Source organism: Leucopleurus acutus, assembly GCF_964270905.1.
Source record: "Leucopleurus acutus genome assembly, chromosome: 3".
NCBI lineage: Eukaryota > Metazoa > Chordata > Mammalia > Artiodactyla > Delphinidae > Leucopleurus > Leucopleurus acutus.
In genome coordinates this window covers 113,526,818-113,548,292 of record NC_139145.1, presented here as the reverse complement: position 1 = coordinate 113,548,292, position 21,475 = coordinate 113,526,818, and the positions used below count along the sequence as shown (strand labels likewise).

Here is a 21,475-nt window from a genome sequence, read left to right as displayed (position 1 = left end):
AGAAATTTTTAAAAAATGTGTCTTTCTCAACTACTTCTTACCTGAAAGTTTTCCTCTTTAAGATTTATATAAATTAATTGACTTCATGAATGATAAAGGAACAATGTTAAATACCCAGAAGAAAAAAGTTCAATGAAGACTATTTCATGGCTTCAAGCACTGAATATCAGGATGTTAAAATTATTTGATATCAAATAAACAAAAGGATTTCTTTAGAAAACAAGAAACCACTGCCACCAAACACATTTTCCCAAATGGCCTGCCTCGCATTCCAGAGCTGACAGAAAATCAGGTCTGCGAGGAGACAGCAGCTGAGCTGCATACTCCAGAGTTAAGTAAAAACATGGGAGGCCGGAGCACACATGTGAAAGAATACATTTAATTTTAACAAGGCAAAGAAATGAGTTTTAAAAGGTGGTGGTGGTTTAACTGAGTGTCTCTTTTAGTTCCACTTGAAAAAAAGGTGTAAGTTTTTCCTCTAACTGCTTCCCAACAGTTCAATGACAGCAAAACTTTAAATCTATGGTGGTGCTGGAGTTCTTCTATTAGGGACAGGAGGGATGCAACTTCATGAACTTTTTTTAATCTGCAGAAAGAAAGGGGGAGGAAAAAAAAGACAGAAAGAAAGAAAGAGAGAGAGAGAGAGAGAGAGAGGAGAAACAAAAACTAATTTTCCAGGCAGGGAAATACTTATAAAACCTTTTATGTCAAAGTTAGGATTTCACAACATAACACACTAATGCAAAATCCAGTAGCACCTGTAAGATTTAAGTAAATGCTGCCATCACTTAAATGCTTTTCAAAAAGTATCTGTAAAAGACTGAAGGAAAAAAAGATACATTCTCCAGAGAACAACAAATGTATTTCAAAATAAAAACTGTATTTTTGTTTTTCTTTTTTTCAATTGTTTTTTTGTACAAGAATTCATAGTTATAATAACTTACACACAATGGGATCAATCTCTGCTCTCCTTTTCTGTGTCACTTCAAGTCCACATGTTCAGGCTATAGTCCCCAACATTATTTTCTGATAAATATATTACCACAGTTTGATCTAAATATACATTATATAATACTTGTCTCTGGGAAAAATCAAATTTTAATATGCAAACTTTTATTTATATAATACAGAAATGAAGAAAACTACAGTAGGCACACAAACTAATTATGACTTGTAGATGATGATTTCTAGATACTCTCCTACTGTAAATGAATGTTTAAAATAGTCTTAATAAGAAAATTTTATTTATATGTGCACTTGTGTCCACCTTATCCCATATACTGTACACGTCTAATGACAAGCTGGGAATTTAAAGGTGCAGCCCTCAAGAAATTGTTGAATCACTAAAAAAAGAAAAAATTAGACTCTATTGGAAAGGAAAAAACTCACAAAATTTCCAATTTTAGATTTCATGTCCATAGGAAAATATTAAAAATAATTTTCTGTATATACATATGAGTATATGTATATATTGAATTACAGATGTCTCATATATCAATACAATTCAAGTGGAGACATTTTGGTGAGTTATTTTCCCATTAAATGACAACTATGTCAAAATTTAAAAATATCTTATTACATCATTAAAATAATTCACTTACCATTTCAACAGCTTGTCCTATTTTTTTTTGAATTTTTAACTCTTCATAACCAAATTTCCTGATCCCTAGTGCTAAATCCCCTATTTTAATTAAAATCTGGTGCTCTGTTACTCAGAAACTGATGGATAAAATCACATCTACTTCAAAATTCCATCAATCAAATAAATTTTATTACCTGATTTATCAGAGAAATAGCTCTGAGCTTGTGTACCTAAATTATCCTCCCTATTATAAACAGGTGAGGCAAATACCCTAAAATAGATGGAGGTAACTTACATGATATCATAGCACATATAATACAAGATGATTAAGTGTCTGATATAAACTTTTCAGAGACACCTGAAAACTCACTTTAGAAACTAACTTTAGAAACAAACCATTTATTTTTCACTCTAATATAAATTAATATGTATGTATTTACATACATACACATACATATATATAAAACAAAACTGTCTAGTGTTGATTAGCTGTTTGTGAGTGAAAAAATGGTTACAAATTGATTAACCAGCTTAATTCTGTACTTAACAATTCAACTGTTTTGGGGTACAAACAAAAAGTCAGTGCATTTGTAAACTCCATGGAGTCAGATACTCAAGCATACACTTTAAATAAGAACCCTCCTCAACGTCACAAGCATTGGACAGCAAGAATATATGGACTCTGATGCAGTTCCTACTCCATAAGCAGACTAGACAGCACTTGACTTACTTTTAAAACAGTTTCTTAAAAGAAATATATAAAGAAATGCATGTTTGCTGAAAGTCCTTTAAAATTACCTCAAAACAACATTAAATCCTGTTCACTGAGAAGAGCCCGCTGAATTGAATTCCTGTTTTGAAATGCCTAGTTAACAGTTTAGAATATTGCCTTGTGAGGATTGACTAGAGACGTGGTTGATGTGAAGACCCAGACAGAGTACACGGCTCCAATCCCAATAGTCCTCTGATTGGCTGCTCGATGGAAATGGATCGCCTTTAAAATAGCTATACACCTTAAAATGATCTATAATAAACAGTTTCCCAACAACCATTATTATTTGTAAATTGAAATGCATTAATCATTCAGAAAAGATTTCTTGCAAAATATATAAATAAATGTAACTGCATATTCTGTAAATATACTTAACATTGCTAGACCAGACCGCCAGTGACGGGCTGCTATATTTCAGTACTGTGTGTCAAATTTATTAGAAATTTAAAAAGAAAAATTTTGGAGGGACTCAGCTGCCTTCATTAGTTGGCTTTAAAATGTGTAATAAAATGGGAGACAATATCTTCTCATAAATACATGGAATCAATATGGAAAAGTAAACTATACAGCAGACAAGATTAGAGAACACCAGAGTGTACCAGAGTGGTCACCAGAGTGAAATATCTTCCAGTATAAAAAAAGGGAAGAACTCTATACACCCAGTTATAGTAAGTATGTTTCAATTAAAGATGCAGCTCACTCTCACTCCTGGCAAGAATTAATTGGTAATGGCACTGCTGCCAGCAGTGCAAAAATATCCTGAGAAATTATTCAGATTACAACAAAAGACAGGGCTTTCATCACTAAGTTTCTGCACAAAACACAGCTTTAGATATCATAAATAAATTAATTTAAAAAGCAGATAACCTTCACTGTGTTGAACACAAAAAGGGGATGTGACCCAGACATTTGTTAATTCTCCCATTGGCTAATATCAGAAAAAAAGATTGTATTAAGTGTCTGTTTATAACTTTCTAGTTAACTATGGCCAATAATATACATGGAGGTAATCTGTAGTTCAAGTTTTTCATCTCTTTTTCCCCAACTAGCTACAAGCTGAACTCTAAAATTTACACTGAAATATACAATTCCAATTTTCAAAAGATCCTCCTCCTGGACAAGGGATATTCAAATTTTTTGTGCAATCTTGATGCAGAGCCCAAACAGTCCTATGAAGAGAGACAGTATATTTTTTAATCAATTGGCACTGAAATTTAACTTTCCTTAGCTGCGTTCTAGTAGCTTGGCCAAGTTATCTCGTAATTCTGTTAGTTCAAAGATTTTTCCATCAAGAATTTCTAACAGTGTCTTCAGGTTATTGCGAAAAGCTTCTTGTTCATTCTGACTTTTCTCCAGACGTTGCTCCAAGTCAGACAGTTGTCCCTCCAGGTCTTTGTTCCGAATTTCTACTTCCTTTAGAAACAAAAGTGTGATATATATATGTGTGTCAGTTTAAGACTTAAACAATATAACTTTTGTTATGACTAATATTGTGGTAGTTAATGCAGTTTGATAATTAGGATGACCTTCTGAGTCTCAATACAATTTAAGGAGGTTTTTAGATTTTGCCATCTGAGAAATACATGTGGTTTTATTGATTGGCTTGTTCATGAATACATCTGTCCCCCCAACACAAATTTCCTGACTGCTTGCTTTGTGCCAGGCAACACTAGTCTAGGCACTTCAAATACTGAGATCGGATGAAGACCCATTTTGTGGATTATCTGCGTCTCTTTTCTATTTCTGCCCATGTTCTTTTCCTCTGGCACAACTGTTAGCAATCTCAGATGAAAGAAGGCATAGAAAAAGAGACAAATTAATTTTTTCTCCTTATTGGAAATTTTGGAGAAAGATGTAGAGAAGAAAAATGACTCAAATAAGGTTTTAGGATCCTCTGAATATGTTAATTATTCTTTGTTTCGCCTCAATATCAAATGAATGCATACGGTAGAGAATATAGCTCACCTGCTAAAAACTGTAGTGAAGATATATAATAACTGTACATACAAGAGAATTATACAACTAACAATTCCAATATACTACAGATTAAGGAAAGAAAAAAATGACAAAAGGGAAGTAAAAGTTCATGACAACAAAAAAATTTTTAACTTTTTAAACAGAATAAAATCTGGCATACTTAAAAATTATTTAGAAGTTACTATATATCTGAAGGACAGTAGATTGTTTTTAAAAAATTATTGAAAGGCAATCTGGTAAACGTTAAATGAAAATAACAGAACATGAAGCAGCACACTGCAACGAGGCAAAAATTAGTATGCATGAGGACAAACAATAGGAATTAAAGTACACACAGAAAATGGGAAACAGTTCCGGTTGTTGGGATTATGAGCACTTCTTTCCAAAATGTATTTGTCCTATAATACCAGCAAAATTAAGCTTTTGAGAAAAATAATTGGAAAACTGACTTGAATACATATAAGAAAGTAACCATTGATTTAGCTAGCATTCTCAACACAAAGAAATATTCACATGTTTAACTAAGAGCAAAGCTCAAGCAAAAAGACACCACAGATGAGTCGGAAGAGCCTGGGCAAATACAAAAAAAGGAAGAAAGCAGTTATAATGATTTATAAAGAAAGAATTTAGGGAATTCCAATCTAATCTTAAAGTATTTACGGTTAGATGTTAAGCAGGTATGTTTCTAATCTTTTTCCTTTGAATAATCTACAAGGTGAAGATAAGTAAACTGAGAGCAGATTCTGAAACCAATAAAATATTTATAAATTCAGAAGCCAAGTTCATGGAGGCTCTAAACTATGGGGGAGAAAACAGACCCTGGGATCAAATGTAAAAATTCCACTCATGATTGCACAGCATGCTCTCTTGCCTGCTTAAACAATAAGCTTAAGAGTACTGTAGAATGTTTCCAACTGTAAAAATAGACCAAATGTCATTCACTAGAAAACACCCACTTCACCAGGCACCACCCAGTTTGCCCTCTAAAGCCGTCCTTAAAAATGAAAGGCTTCCTTGTTCTCCTTGCCAATCAATGAAACATCCAACCATTTTCAGTGGAAGCAAGCAAAACACCAAATTCCCTCAGCTATTAAAATTGAGCTGTTCTCTCCAGGAGTCTTGTGCTCTAAGCCATTTCTCTGATGGAGGAATTTCACTAGGCCCGTAACAAAAGGGATCCAATACAATGATGTTGGTGCTGGTCTATTCTGAGGCAGAGAATAAGATCCCAGAGGAAGAACAGACAACCCAGGATCAGTATGAAGCAAACTGATTGGTGGCATGTCCCAGTTTTCTACCTTCTGTCTATATTTTCCATCCCTTCTTCTTGACTTTTATTCTCCCTCCCAACTCATTCTTCTGCTTATTATCATTTTTGGGCTACTATTTCCCCTTCCCCTTTACCCATATGTGAGCATATGCCAGGGGCACCAAGATAAAGCACTAAGGCCAGAATTTGCTAAATCCCTTTTGAGTGCTTTAAAAGGCAGTAACTGAAAGTATATAAATACAAATGCTCTGTATTTGTTAGATATGGAGTCTACAACACTACAGTGATTAAAAAAATGTAGACAATTATTACCACCATCAATGGGACCAGGTCAGGTTATAAATTTAAATCTTGCATCATTTAATCTAAATAAAAGCTACAAAAAATTGTCTTTATTGATATCTGATTCACACCTTAAACTCTTAAAAGATAAATTATTGTTCTATTAGATTATTAACCTTCATATATAACATGACATAAATCATCAAAACAAGTATTAATAATTCAACAGAAAAATGGGTTAAAGAAGAAGTTATTCAACAATTATTTACTGAGTGTCTTCTACATACTAAGCACTGAAGATAAAGTAGAAAATAAAGACGAGCCCTGTTTTGATGGAGCATGCATTCTAGAAGGAAGATACTGGTAACAAAGAAGTCAACAGAACAGACGTCTGTGTAACTGAGGAAATCACTGTGTGCACTGAAATCTTTCAACCATCTTTCCAAACTGTGTAAACCAATAATAAGAACAAAAAAAATGACACGAATTCCACAACTTCAACTAGAAGAAAGAGAACAATACAAACTTCAAGTTACCTATAATTAGGAGATATAAGCACCAGTTTCTAGCAAAGATATTTCTCAAGTTCTTACTCTCTTCGCAGAGGGCAAGGCAGGGTTGTGGGGAAATGCACAGAAGAAGGAAGAGGAGAATGAAAGGCCTAAGACTGAACTCTAATAATCCAAAGAAAGAGAAAGACCACTGAAAGTGCCAAAATACTGGTGGAAAACAAAAAGTCCTGGTAGACCAGAGCAGCCTACAAGAAGCGAATTCACAGTATATAGGACACTCGAGAAGGCAACCTTGGAAAGGCATACTTCTGAGAGTAAAAAGAAGAGAAAGGGACTTTGGGGATAGCTAATCATAAAATAAATGGTCCTTCCACTGGGAAATTCATTTAGAAAGACCAAAAATTATGATATGGGCAAAGGTATACCAGGCAGGGGTTGTAATAGTGGTAGAAAAAGTGGCAAAGAAAGACACCTTTAATGCTAAAAGTGACAACACACAATGAAGATTTAACAATTATGTTTATGTACCAAGAAACACAGTAGCCACCTTTATAAAGTAGAAACTACAGGAGGTCTAAGGAGACATAGAAAAAAGTACACTGATAAGAGCTTTTAATATTCCACTCTCAATATAGGACAGATCAAGAGGAACAACAACAAAAAAGGTAAGGATATAGAAGTCTTAAACTACAAAATAAATAAAGAGCATTCGTAAAATTGATCATATGCTAGATTACACAAAAAATCGGTAAATTAGGCAAAGCAGACATTACATAAACAAACCCTTGTGATCACAATGCAGTAAAACTAGAAATAAGTAACTAAATCATAAAACTAAAAGGCCCTTCCACAAGCAAATTAAAACACGTTCTTTTAAACACTTCTAGCGTGAAAGGGAAATAAAACCAAAACTACAGAATTTCAAGAAATAATGATAATGGAAACACTGTCAGAATCTATGGGACACATGAAAGCAATGACCAGAGAAAAATCTATAGCCTTAAACACAAATAAATAAAAATGAAAATAAAGGAATTAAATTCCCTTCTCAAAATGCTAGAAAAACAATAAAAAAGTAAACCAAAACAAAAGGCAGAAATAAAGATAAAAGTAAAAATTCATTAGGTAGAGGACAGAAAGAGTAACACTAATTAATAAGTCAAAATCTCCTTTCGCAAAAAGCTTAAAATAGACATATCATTACTTAAGAAAGAAAAAACCTATATAAAATAAGAAATTATAAGAGTTCCCACTGAATATTTGAAAACCCAGATGTAAAGCTTAAACAGTCCAATACCTGCAGAAGAAATAGAGAGTAATCATGGAATTACTCCATAAAAAGCACCAGGCCCAGATGGTTTCAAGGGGAAGTTCTATTAAACTTTCAAAGACCAGACAGTTCCAATATGACATAAGTTATTCCAGAGCATAGAAAATAAACAAAATCATCCAAATTATCTTATGAAGCTAGTATAGCCTTGCTACCTAAATCTTATAAATTCAGCCCCCACCTGAAAATGGAAGGAAGTTACAGACCAATATTACAAATGAATATCATGTAAAAACTGTCAATAATAGGGAACAAAAATCTGGTACCACATTAATAAAATGATACACCACAGCTAAGTGGTATTTATTCTAGGAATGCAAATGTGGTTCAGTTTTAGAAAATCCATTAATAAACCATATCAATGGATCTGTGGATAAAAACTATGATTATCTAGATAGATACTAAAAAAGCTATTAACAAAGTTCACTCATTTGTGGTAAAAACACTCAAGAAAATAGGAATTAGCCACTCTCATAATATGGTAAGATACCTATATTTTAGTGGTAAAGCCAGCATTTCAATTAATGGAAAAATATTAGAGGCATTTCCACAAAGATCAGGAACAAGAGAAGTCTGTCACCTCCACTATTGTTTAACACTGTACCTGTATTTTTGGTTTGTTTACTTCTCAGTGCATGAGATCTTTTTTTTTTTTTTTAACATCTTTATTGGAGTATAATTGCTTCACAGTGTAGTGTTAGTTTCTGCTGTAAAACAAAGTGAATCAGCTATATGCATACGTATATCCCCATATCCCCTCCCACTTGAGTCTCCCTCCCTCCCACCCTCCCTATCCCACCCCTCTAGGTGGTCACAAAGCACAGAGCTGATTTCCCTGTGCTATGCAGCTGCTTGCCACTAGCTATCTATTTTATATTTGGTAGTGTATATATGTCCATGCCACTCTCTCAGTTCGTCCCAGCTTAACCTTCCCCTTCCCGGTGTCAAGTCCATTCTCTACGTCTGTGTCTTTATTCCTGTCCTGCCCCTAGGTTCATCAGAACCATTTCTTTTCAGATTCCATATATATATGTTAGCATACAGTATTTGTTTTTCTCTTTCTGATGTACTTCACTCTGTATGACAGACTCTAGGTCCAACCACCTCACTACAAATAACTCAATTTCGATTTCTTTTTATGGCTTAGTAATATTCCATTGTATATATGTGCCACATCTTCTTTATCCATTCATCTGTCGGTGGATACTTAGGCTGTTTCCATGTACTGGCTATTGTAAATAGTGCTACACTGAACATTGTGGTACATGACTCTTTTTGAATTATGGTTTCCTCAGGGTACCTGCCCAGTAGTGGGATTGCTGGATTGTACTGTAGTTCTATTTTTAGTTTTTTAAGGAACCTCCATACTGTTCTCCATAGTGGCTGTATCAATTTACATTCCCACCAACAGTGCAAGAGGGTTCCCTTTTCTCCACACCCTCTTCAGCATTTATTGTTTGTAGATTTTTTGATGATGGCCGTTCTAACTGGTGTGAGATGATACCTCATTGTAGTTTTGATTTTCTCTAATGATTACTGATGTTGAGCATCTTTTCACCTGTTTGTTGGCAATCTGTGTATCTTCTTTGGAGAAATGTCTGTTAGGTCTTCTGCCCATTTTTGGATTGGGTTGTTTTCATGAGCAGTTTTCATGAGCTGCTTATATATTTTGGAGATTAATCCTTTATCATTGCTTCGCTTGCAAATATTTTCTCCCATTCTGAGAGTTGTCTTTTTCTCTTGTTTATGGTTTCTGTTGCTCTGTAAAAGCTTTTCTTTCATTAGGTCCCATTTTTTATTTTTGTTTTTATTTCCATTTGTCTAGGAGGTGGGTCAAAAAGGATCTTGATGTAATTTATGTCATACAGTGTTCTGCCTATGCTTTCCTCTAATAGTTTTAAAGTGCCTAGCCTTACATTTAGGTTTTTTTTTCTTTTTTTAACATCTTTATTGGAGTATAACTGCTTTACAATGGTGTGTTAGTTTCTGCTTTATAACAAAGTAAGTCAGTTATACATATACATATGTCCCCATATCTCTTCCCTCTTGCATCTACCTCCCTCCCACCCTCCCTATCCCACCCCTCTAGGTGGTCACAAAGCACCTAGCTGATCTCCCTGTGCTATGCGGCTGCTTCCCACTAGCTATCTATTTTACGTTTGGTAGTGTATATATGTCCATGCCACTCTCTCACTTTGTCCCAGCTTACCCTTCCCCCTCCCCATATCCTCAAGTCCATTCTCTGGCAGGTCTGCATCTTTATTCCCATCTTGCCCCTAGGTTCTTCATGACCAGTTTTTAAATTTTAGATTCCATATATATGTGTTAGCATACGGTATTTGTTTTTCTCTGACTTACTTCACTCTGTATGACAGGCTCTAGGTCCATCCACCTCACTACAAATAACTCAGTTTTGTTCCTTTTTATGGCTGAGTAATATTCCATTGTAGATATGTGCCACATCTTCTTTATCCATTCATCTGTTGATGGACACTTCGGTTGCTTCCATGTCCTGGCTATTGTAAATAGAGCTGCAATGAACCTTTTGGTACATGACTCTTTCTGAATTATGGTTTTCTCAGGGTATATGCCCAGTAGTGGAACTGCTGGGTTGTATGGTAGTTCTATTTTTAGTATTTTAAGGAACATCCATACTGTTCTCCATAGTGGCTGTATCAATTTACATTCCCACCAACAGTGCAAGAGGGTTCCCTTTTCTCCACACCCTCACCAGCATTTATTGTTTCTAGATATTTTGATGATGGCCATTCTGACCAGTGTGAGATGATATCTCATTGTAGTTTGGATTTGCATTTCTCTAATGATTAATGATCTTTAGCATTCTTTCACATGTCTGTTGGCAATCTGTATATCTTTTTTGAAGAAATGTCTATTTAGATGTTCTGCCCATTTTTGGATTGGGTTGTTTGTTTTTTTAATATTGAGCTGCATGAGCTGCTTGTAAATTTTGGAGATTAATCCTTTGTCAGTTGCTTCATTTGCAAATATTTTCTCCCATTCTGAGGGTTGTTTTTTCACCTTTATGGTTTGTGGTTTATGGTTATGGTTTATGGTTTCCTTTGCTGTGCAAAAGCTTTTGAGTTTCATTAGGTCCCATTTGTTTATTTTTGCTTTTATTTCCATTTCTCTAGGAGGTGGGCCAAAAAGGATCTTGCTGTGATTTATCTCATAGAATGCTCTGCCTATGTTTTCCTCTAAGAGTTTGATATTGTCTGGCCTTACATTTAGGTCTTCAATCCATTTTGAGTTTATTTTTGTGTATGGTGTTAGGGGGTGTTCTAATTTCATTCTTTTACATGTAGCTGTCCAGTTTTCCCAGCACCACTTATTGAAGAGGCTGCCTTTTCTCCACTGTACACTGTTGCCTCCTTTATCAAAGATAAGGTGACCATATGTGTGTGGGTTTATCTCTGGGCTTTCTATCCTGTTGCATTGATCTATATTTCTGTTTCTGTGTCAGTACCACACTGTCTTGGTTACTATAGCTTTGTAGTATAGTCTGAAGTCAGGGAGCCTGATTCCTCCAGCTCCATTTTTCGTTCTCAAGATTGCTTTGGCTATTCGGGGTTTTTTGTGTTTCCATACAAATTGTGAAATTTTTTGTTCTAGTTCTGGGAAAAGTGCCAGTGGTAGCTTGACAGGGATTGCATTGAATCTGTAGATTGCTTTGGGTAGTACAGTCATTTTCACAATGTTGATTCTTCCAATCCAAGAACATACTATATCTCTCCACCTGTTTGTATCATCTTTAATTTCTTTCATCAGTGTCTTATAATAAGTTTTCTGCATACAGGTCTTTTGTCTCCTTAGGTAGCTTTATTCCTAGGTATTTTATTCTCTTTGTTGCAAAGGTAAATGGGAGTGTTTCCTTAATTTCTCTTTCAGATTTTTCATCATTAGTGTATAGGAATGCAAGAGATTTCTGTGCATTAATTTTGTATCCTGCTACCTTACCAAATTCATTGATTAGCTCTAGTAGTTTTCTGGTAGCATCTTTAGGATTCTCTATGTATAGTATCATGTCATCTGCAAACACTGACAGCTTTACTTCTTCTTTTCTGATTTGGATTCCTTTTATTTCTTTTTCTTCGCTGACTGCTGTGGCTAAAACTTCCAAAACTGTGTTGAATAATAGTGGTGAGTGTGGACAACCTTGTCCTGTTCCTAAACTTAGTGGAAATGGTTTCAGTTTTTCACCACTGAGAATGATGCTGGCTATGGGTTTGTCATATATAGCCTTTATTATATTGAGGTAGGTTCCCTCTATGCCTACTTTCTGGAGAGTTTTTATCATAAATGGGTGTTGAATTTTGTCAAAAGCTTTTTCTGCATCTATTGAGATGATCATATGGTTTTTATCCTTCAATTTGTTAATATGGTGTATCACATTGATTGATTAGCGTATATTGAAGAATCCTTGTGTTCCTGGGATAAACCCCACTTGATCGTGGTGTATGATCCTTTTAATGTACTGTTGGATTCTGTTTGCTACTATTTTGTTGAGGATTTCTGCATCTATGTTCGTCAGTGATATAGGCCTGTAGTTTTCTTTCTTTGTGACATCTTTGTCTGGTTTTGGTATCAGGGTGATAGTGGCCTCGTAGAGAATGAGTTTGGGAGTGTTCCTTCCTCTGATATATTTTGGAAGAGTTTGAGAAGGATAAGTGTTAGCTCTTCTCTAAATGTTTGATAGAATTCGCCTGTGAAGCCATCTGGTCCTGTGCTTTTGTTGGAAGATTTTTAATGACAGTTTCAATTTCAGTGCTTGTGATTGGTCTGTTTATATTTTCTATTTCTTCCTGGTTTAGTCTCCGAAGGTTGTGCGTTTCTAAGAATTTCTTCCATTTCTTCCAGGTTGTCCATTTTATTGGCATACAGTTGCTTGTAATAATCTCTCATGATCCTTTCTTTTTCTGCAATGTCAGTTGTTACTTCTCCTTTTTCATTTCTAATTCTATTGATGAGTCTTCTCCCTTTCTTTCTTGATGAGTCTGGCTAATGGTTTATCTATTTTGTTTATCTTCTCAAAGAACCAGCTTTTAGTTTTATTGATCTTTGCTATCGTTTCCTTCTTTTTCATTTATTTCTGATCTCATCTTTATGATTTCTTTCCTTCTCCTAACTTTGGGATTTTTTTGTTCTTTCTCTAATTGCTTTAGGTGTAAGGTTAGGTTGTTTATTTGAGATGTTTCTTGTTTAGTGAGGTAGGATTGTATTGCTATAAACTTCCCTCTTAGAACTGCTTTTGCTGCATCCCATAGGTTTTGGGTGGTCGTGTTTTCATTGTCATTTCTTTCTAGGAATTTTTTGATTTCCTCAGTCATCGCTTGGTTATTAAGCAGTGTATTGTTTAGCCTCTATGTGTTTGTATTTTTTACAGATTTTTTTCCTGTAATTGATATCTAGTCTCATAGCGTTTTGGTCAGAAAAGATACTTGACACGATTTCAATTTTCTTAAATTTACCAAGGCTTGATTTGTGACCCAAGATATGATCTATCCTGGAGAATGTTCCATAAGCCTTTGAGAAGAAAGTGTATTCTGTTGTTTTGGGATGGAATGGCCTACCTCATTTCATGTGTCATTCAAAGCTTGTGTTTCATTATTTATTTTCATTTTGGATGATTTGTCCATTGGTGAAACTGGGGTGTTAAAGTCCCCTACTATGATTGTGTTACTGTCGATTTCCCCTTTTATGGCTGTTAGCATTTGCCTTATGTATTGAGGTGCTCCTATATTGGGTGCATAAATATTTACAGTTGTTATATCTTCTTCTTGGATTGATCCCTTGATCATTATGTAGTGTCCTTCTTTGTCTCCTGTAATAGTCTTTATTTTAAAGTCTATTTTCTCTGATATGAGAATTGCTACTCCAGCTTTCTTCTGATTTCCATATGCATGGAATACCTTTTTCCATGCCCTCACTTTCAGTCTGTATGTATCCCTAGGTCTGAAGTGGGTCTCTTGTAGACAGCATAAGTATGGGTCCTGTTTTTGTATCCATTCAGCCAGTCTATGTCTTTTGGTTGGAGCATTTAATCCATTTACATTTAATGCAGTTATCGATATGTATGTTCCTATTACCATTTTCTTAATTTTGGGGCTTTGTTATTGTTGGTCTTTTCCTTCTCTTGTGTTTCCTGCCTAGAGAAGTTCCTTTAGCATTCGTTGTAAGGCTGGTTTGGTGGTGCTGAATTCTCTTAGCTTTTGCTTGTCTGTAAAGGTTTTAATTTCTCCATCGAATCTGAATGAGATCCTTGCTGGGTAGAGTAATCTTGGCTGTAAGTTTTTCCCCTTCATCACTTTAAATATGTCCTGCCACTCCCTTCTGGCTTGCAGAGTTTCTGCTGAAAGATCAGCTGTTAACCTTATGGGGATTCCCTTGTATGTTATTTGTTGTTTTTCCCTTGCTGCTTTTAATATTTTTTCTTTGTATTTAATTTTTGATAGTTTGATTAATATGTGTCTCGGTGTGTTTCTCTTTGCATTTATCCTGCATGGTACTCTCTGTGTTTCCTCGATTTGATTGACTATTTCCTTTCCCACGTTAGGAAAGTTTTCTACTATAATCTCTTCAAATATTTTCCCAGACCCTTTCTTTTTCTCTTCTTCTTCTGGGACCTCTATAATTCGAATGTTGGCGTGTTTAACGTTGTCCCAGAGGTCTCTGAGACTGTCCTCAATTCTTTTCATTCTTTTTTCTTTATTCTGCTCCCTGGCAGTTATTTCCACCATTTTATCTTCTAGCTCACTTATCTGTTCTTCTGCCTAGTTATTCTGTTATTGATTCCTTCCAGAGTATTTTTAATTTCCCTATTGTGTTGTTCATCACTGTCTGTTTGCTCTTTAGTTCTTCTAGATCCTTGTTAAGTGTTTCTTGTATTTTTTCCATACTGTTTCCAAGATTTTGGATCATCTTTACTATCATTACTCTGAATTCTTTTTCAGGGAGGTCACCTATTTTGTCTTCATTTATTTGGTCTTGTAGTTTTTTACCTTGCTCCTTCATCTGTAACATTTTTTTTTGTCGTTTCATTTTTGTTTTTTTTTTTTGATGGGTGGTGCTGTATTCCTGTCTTACTGGTTGTTTGGTCTGAGATGTCCAGCATTGGAGTTTGCAGTCAGTTGGAAAGAGCCGGAACTTGGTGCTGAGATGCGGACCTGCTCGAGGCCTCACTCCAACTGATATTCCCTGGGGTCTGAGGTTCTCTGTTAGTCCAGCAGTTTGGACTTGGAGTTCCCACCACAGGAGTTTGGGCCCGACCTACGGCCTGGGAACCGAGATCCTGCAAGCCGGTCACTGGGGGTTCCTCCCGTCCCCTTAGGTGTCCGTGGTCCCCCACTGGTGCCTGGTAGGTGACCTAGTTGTGAGGAGACGCAAATTCTGCGTCCTTCTAGTAGGCCATCTTGACTCCACCTCTGTACCTGTATTTTTAACAGGTGTAATTCAACAGGAAAAATCAATAGAGGCATAAGAACTAGAAGAAAAGAAGTAAAATTATTTCTATTTGCAGAATATATGTTAGTATACCTAGGAAATCTTAGAGAATAAATGGAATAAATGACAAAACTAGTTCAAACAATGAAATAATTTAGTAAGGTAGAGGGATATAAAATTAGCAAACAGAATTCAACAGCTTTCATATATTGGGATGGCCAAAAAGCTCATTCCAGTTTTCCGTAACATCTTACGGAAAAACCCGAATGAACTTTTTGGCCGACCCAATATATAAACAATAATCAATTAAAAGATAAGATGGTAGAGAAAACTCCATTGTCAATAGAAGAAAAGAAGATTAAATATTTACAAATAAACAAGAAACATGACAAATTCACAGCATGAAAACCCTAAAATGCTCCTGAAAAACACAGAAGTAGATATGGACAAATAAGAAGACATCCCTTGTTCTTGGATAGGATGGAAACCACACTTCTGCTAAACTAGCATTATAAATTTTAAGCAATCCCAATGAAATTTTTTATAGAGCTAAAGTTTTCATTGACACTAAAATTGGTACTAACGTTAATACTAAAATTTGTATGGAAAAATAAACATGTAAGAATATATTAAAAAACAATGAAAAAGGAAGGCTATGAGGACTGATTGGCCTTATCAGATATTAAAACATACTGTAAAGCCTCTACAATTAAAGAAGTGTGGTACTAGGAATACATAAGAGTGACTAGTAGAATAGCATAGGAAGTCCAGATATACACCAGAACACACATGGAAATTGAATATTTAAAATCTCTGGAAAAAAAGGATAAAGTTTTAAATAAATGGTACTGATAAGTAGATAGACATTTGGAAAAAGATAAAGTTAGATCCATATCTCACACCACACACAGAAGGACAAACCCCAAATGACTCAGAGATCTAAATGTAAAAAATGAAACCACAGAAGTACTAAAGGTAAATATGGATGGATTCCCATATGATTTGAGTTTGGAAAAGAGCTATCTAACTATGATTGACAGCTAGAGCAATGAAAGAAAAGAATGGTGTATATTTGACTACTACATAAAACACCACCACCATCTTACTCAAAGTCAAAAACTTTTACAAACTGGGAGAAAATACGTGTAACATATAATTGCAGATATATAAAGAACTCTTCAAATTTTGTGGAAGAAGGATCAAAAAAGGGCAAAGACAAGAATACACAATCTATATAGGTACAAAAAGATACCGAAATGGCCTTTAAGCTTATGAAAGATGTTTAATCTCACTCATAATATGGGATACACAAATTAAAACTATCATTTCCCACCTATCATACATTGCCACAAGTTAAAAAAGTACTAGAACACATTTTGTTGGTGAGGCTGTGGAGAAACAGGCATTCTCTCACGCTGATGATACAAGGGAAAACTGGCACAACCCATCATGGAGAGGAATTTGACTACATGATGTTCTCACTTAGAAGTCTCACTCCAAAGAGTTCACCCTGTAGATACACCTCCAACAATAACAAAACACCTAGGCATAAGGTTACTCATTGTAGTACTGCTGCAAAATGCTGGAAACAACCTAAATACCCACATAAAGGAGTGTGGTTTTAAAAACTATCACACATGCAAATGAAGTACTCTACAGCTAAAAAAAAAAAGAGTGAACAAGGTCTCTCTCTATGAACTGACAGGACATAGAGTGATTTCCAGGACATACCTTAGATTAAAAAAAAGCAAAGTGCGGAACAGTAATCTAGAGTATGTTACCATTTGTATAGGAAAAAAAGGGGAGGAAATTAAGAAAGAGACATATCTGTTCATTTGTGTAAAAAGAAACACAGAAAGGATAACCCAGAAACTAATGAGATTGGTTACCACGGGGGCAGCCGGGAATGGGGGGCAAGAATGGGGGTAGACTGGATTGGACAGGATGACGTGTCCCTGAAGATATCTTCCTGAATAGTTCTGACTTTTAGAACCATGTTAATTGTTTCATATGCTCTGTAAATGCATACAAATACAAAATAAAGAATGGGGAAGAAAAAACTAAAATGGAATATAATAAGATACAAATGAACATAAATGTGTTTCAAATGAATAACTAACCAATTGAAAAGGGGGAGTGGAAGAACTAACCTAACTTTTGAACACAGGCTAAGGACAAAAAGAATACTGATCTCTAGTTAGTAGGGTTTTGTTGTTGTTGTTGTTTTGGCAGTGGTATGAATTAGAAACTACTTTCTGTGCTTTCAAGGGCTAAGCAAGCAAATAAACATATTGTGGTTTCTTTTTTGTGTGTTTTATTTATTTAACATCTTTATTGGAGTATAATTGCTTCACAATGGTGTGTTAGTTTCTGCTTTATAACAATATTGGGGAAAGGAGTTACTAACAGGAAAATGGGGAAGGCTAAAATGAACTCCATAGTACTGGACTGCAGCAGGAGGTATGAGTATGATTTCAGGTTTGTTTTTTTTCGATATAGCTATTGTAATGGACATAATGTGCTATGTGTGTACTTCTAGCTCTGATCATTAATAGGGCCTAGAAACAATGACATCTCAATAGCAAAAGGTATATCTTGTGCCCAGAACTTGGTTTCTAAACGCCAAACTTTGCTAAAAGAAATTTTTCTTTGAAGAAATAGCTAATTTCAAGGCTGAAGCTGATAAATACAACTAGGAATATCTAGTTGAGCTAAAACATGAAGTTCTTTAAATGATAGGGTCACATCCAAAGGACACAGAAGCAGGATTAAAAAGGTTCCCACTTGCCAAATCTGGGACAATTTAAACAACAAAATAAATAGACATGACAACTAAATACAACTTGTGATCCTGGAATGAAGCCTGGACCAGAAAAACAATTTTTAAAATTTTGTTATAAAGAGGATTATTAGGACAATTATGGGAATTTGAATAAAGTCTTTAGATAATTTCTTGATTTTGATGGTAATCTAAGAGACTGTCCTACTCTTAGAAAAAACATTGAAGAGATTGTCATACTGAGTGAAGTCAGACAGAGAAAGACAAATATCATATGATATCGCTTATATGTGGAATCTAAAAAAATGGTACAAATGAACTTATTTACAAAACAGAAATAGAGTCACAGATGTGGAAAACAAACTTATGGTTACCAAAGGGGAAAGGGGGGCAATAAATTGGGAGGCTGGGATTGACATATACACACTACTCTCTATAAAACAGATAATAAGAGCCTACTGTATAACACATGGAACTCTACTCAGTACTCTGTCATGACCTATTTGGGAAAATAATCTCAAAAAGAGTGGATATGTATATTATAACTGACTCACTCTGCTGTACAGCAGAAACTAACACAACATTGTAAATCAACTATACTCCAATAAAATTAATTTAAAAATTAAATATGAAAAAAAAGAATATACATTAAAGTGTTTAGAGGCAAAGGGATGGCATATTTGGAAGTTATTCTCAAACATTTAGAAAAAAATATGAATATATACAGAGAGAGTTCCATAATGATAAAACGAAACAAATATGGCAAAGATGTTAACATCTGGGGGATGTGGGTGAAAGGTACATGAAAAATCTTTGTCTTATTCATGCAACTTTTCTGTAAGTGTGAAATTTCTTCAAAATAAAAAGTTTAAAAATAAATTAAAAAAACAAGATCATTGGGACTTCCCTGGTGGTTGAGAATCCTCCTTCCAATGCAGGGGATGCAGGTTCGATCCCTGGTTAGGAAACTAAGATCCCACATGCTGCAACTACTGAGCCTGTGCACCACAACTAGAGAGCCACGTGCCACAACTACAGAGCCCACGCACTCTGGAGTCCATACACTGCAACTACTGAGCCTGCGCACTCTGGAGCCCGCGCACCACAACTACATAGAAGCCCACATGCTGCAATGAAAGATCCTGCATGCCAAAAATACGACCCGAGGCAGCCATAAATAAATAAATATTTTAAAAATTAAAAAAAACCAAGATCATTTCATATGGTGATGACTGCTACAAGGAAAATAAGACATGGTAATATTATAAAGAATACTGGGGAAGCGGGCATGGCGGCCTGCAAAGTAGTGCTTAAATTGGGAAATCAGAGAAATTAACATGTGAGCCAAGATGTAAATTACATTAGAAACCAGCGCATTTGAAGATCTTGGGGCTCAGACCTCCAGGCAAGGATACGCCAGGTACTCTAAGGTGAAAATGTACTTGGTGCCTTCAAGATACAGAAAGATGACAATAAGCATATGGAAAATTCGTAATCAAAAAATGATAATACTAAAAAAATAGTAAACTACTCCTTTGTTCCTTATCAGACAGCAAAGATGGCAGGAGACCAATATCCAGAGGGTATCCTGCTGTTCCTGACATCAATTTCTCAGCATAAGTAATTTAAAAACGTTTACAACTAGTAATTCTTCTTAAAAAGCTCATCTTAAAGAAATAATGAGAAAGGATTATGTAAAAAGATTCATTATGACATTATTTACTATAGCTAACATTGAAAACAAATAACCATCCCTGTAAGAATGCTGGAAGAAAATTATGGTATATCTATACAGGAGAACACTATACAGCCATATAACATATGCAGCTTATGACAAAATGTTGTTAGGAAAGTAAGACAACAAATTGGTATCTATATGTCTCACATAAAGAAAAAGTTATCCAAAGAAACATTGGGGGAAGAAAATTCTAAACACTTTGCCTTAGGATGATGGGATTATGGGGTTTCTTTCCCTGCTAAATTACATTTTTCTAAATTTTTTACAATGAGCATATGTCACATTGACATTTGAGGAAAAAAACACTTGCAAATTAGAAAAATCATATCATACTATTTTTAATTTACCCATAACTACAAATTTTTTATCCATATCCATACCTACAATCCAAATCCATGCACTGCAATTTCAAAGTTCCTCTACCATTCCAAATATTTAATGATCCCAATTTTTTGGACTGAATTTATGAATGGAGGTTCAAGAGTGTTGGAACTTTTGACAAGCAGATCTTTAGGTAGGAGGGGCCAGGCTATAAAGGAGGAACTTTCTTCAAGTTGGAAAAAATACAGGTTATTTCTGTGGCTTGGCCTTTTAGAATTCACCCTTAGGTTTTCTGAAAGTTTCCCTGTCCTATTCCAGGTAGGCTGTTTTGATAAGTATTTTTGATATTCAGTGAAAGAGCAGGTAAGAATTGACAGTCACAATTCTAGGTGCCAGCTGTAAGATTCAATTACTGCTCAATCAATGATGAAATACATTTAGAAGTTTGATATGAATAAATCACTTCTTGGTTTCTCTGGGACAATGTAAATGTATACATAACTGAAAAAAAATTTCCCAAGAATTGTTAGGGATGGCTTGGATGCTTGGCTGCTGAAACAGTGTGGTAATGCAGAAAGAACAGAGATTTTAGAATCAAAACAAATCTAGGTTTCACTACTTTCTAAGTGCTTTAATTAAACTTGTTAACACCTCTAAACTGCTGCCTTCTCTTTGAAAATGGGGATACCACACCTGTTACTGTGAGAGTTAGAGCTAATATATGTAAGTGCTTAGCAACTGCCTGTATCAAAGCAAGTAATTAAACAATGGGAGCCAAACCAAAACAAAAGACAAAACTAGCCTGCATTTCCCCCATTTCTTCCAGCCCTGATTACATGCTTCATATTTTAATTCTACACCAAGATTTTCTCAACTTTGGCACTCTTGAAATTTTGGGCTGGATAATTCAACGTTCAGTAGCAACCTTGGCTTCAATTTACTAAATATCAATTCCACTACCCTAGCTGCGAAAATCAAAAATGTCTCCATACATTGCTGAACGTCCCCTGGGGCACAAAACTACCCCTAGCTGAGAACCACTAATCTACACAAATGGTTAAATATAGGAACACTGTTTAATAGGGCAGACCAAAACAAGCAACTTCATTTTTCCCAGACTGCTGAAAGTCAGTGATGGGAGAGAAAGAAGGAAATATCTCATTTCATATAAAGAAACTGTTTTATGAAGGGTCTCTGTTACAGAATTTGCGCTCATTTAAATGTAGGTTGGACAAGTTAACTTATCCAAGCCTTAGTTTCCTCATATGACTGTTCTATGGATTAATAGAATTCTATTAATAGAATTAATAGAATTCTATGGATTAAATGCATAATATAAGTAAAGCACAGTATCTGGTACATAATAAGCATATTATGCATAATAATATGCATAATATTATTGGAAGAGACGTTCACTTTCAGCATCTCTTCCAATTCTCGTCTCTTCCAATAAT

The 21,475-nt window shown here is 35.1% G+C and overlaps 1 protein-coding gene across 2 annotated transcripts in view; it reads right to left on the bottom strand.

Annotated features, from left to right (window-relative positions):
- Positions 1 to 841: 841 nt before the first annotated feature.
- HOMER1 (homer scaffold protein 1) overlaps positions 842 to 21,475 on the bottom strand; it is a 126,672-nt gene continuing 106,038 nt past the window's right edge. For both annotated transcript variants that reach the window (XM_082836373.1, XM_082836372.1), the window contains one exon: positions 842 to 3,767. In XM_082836373.1, coding sequence (XP_082692499.1) covers positions 3,579 to 3,767 — 189 coding nt within the window. In that variant the 3' untranslated portion in view covers positions 842 to 3,578. The remainder of the gene's footprint in view (positions 3,768 to 21,475) is intronic.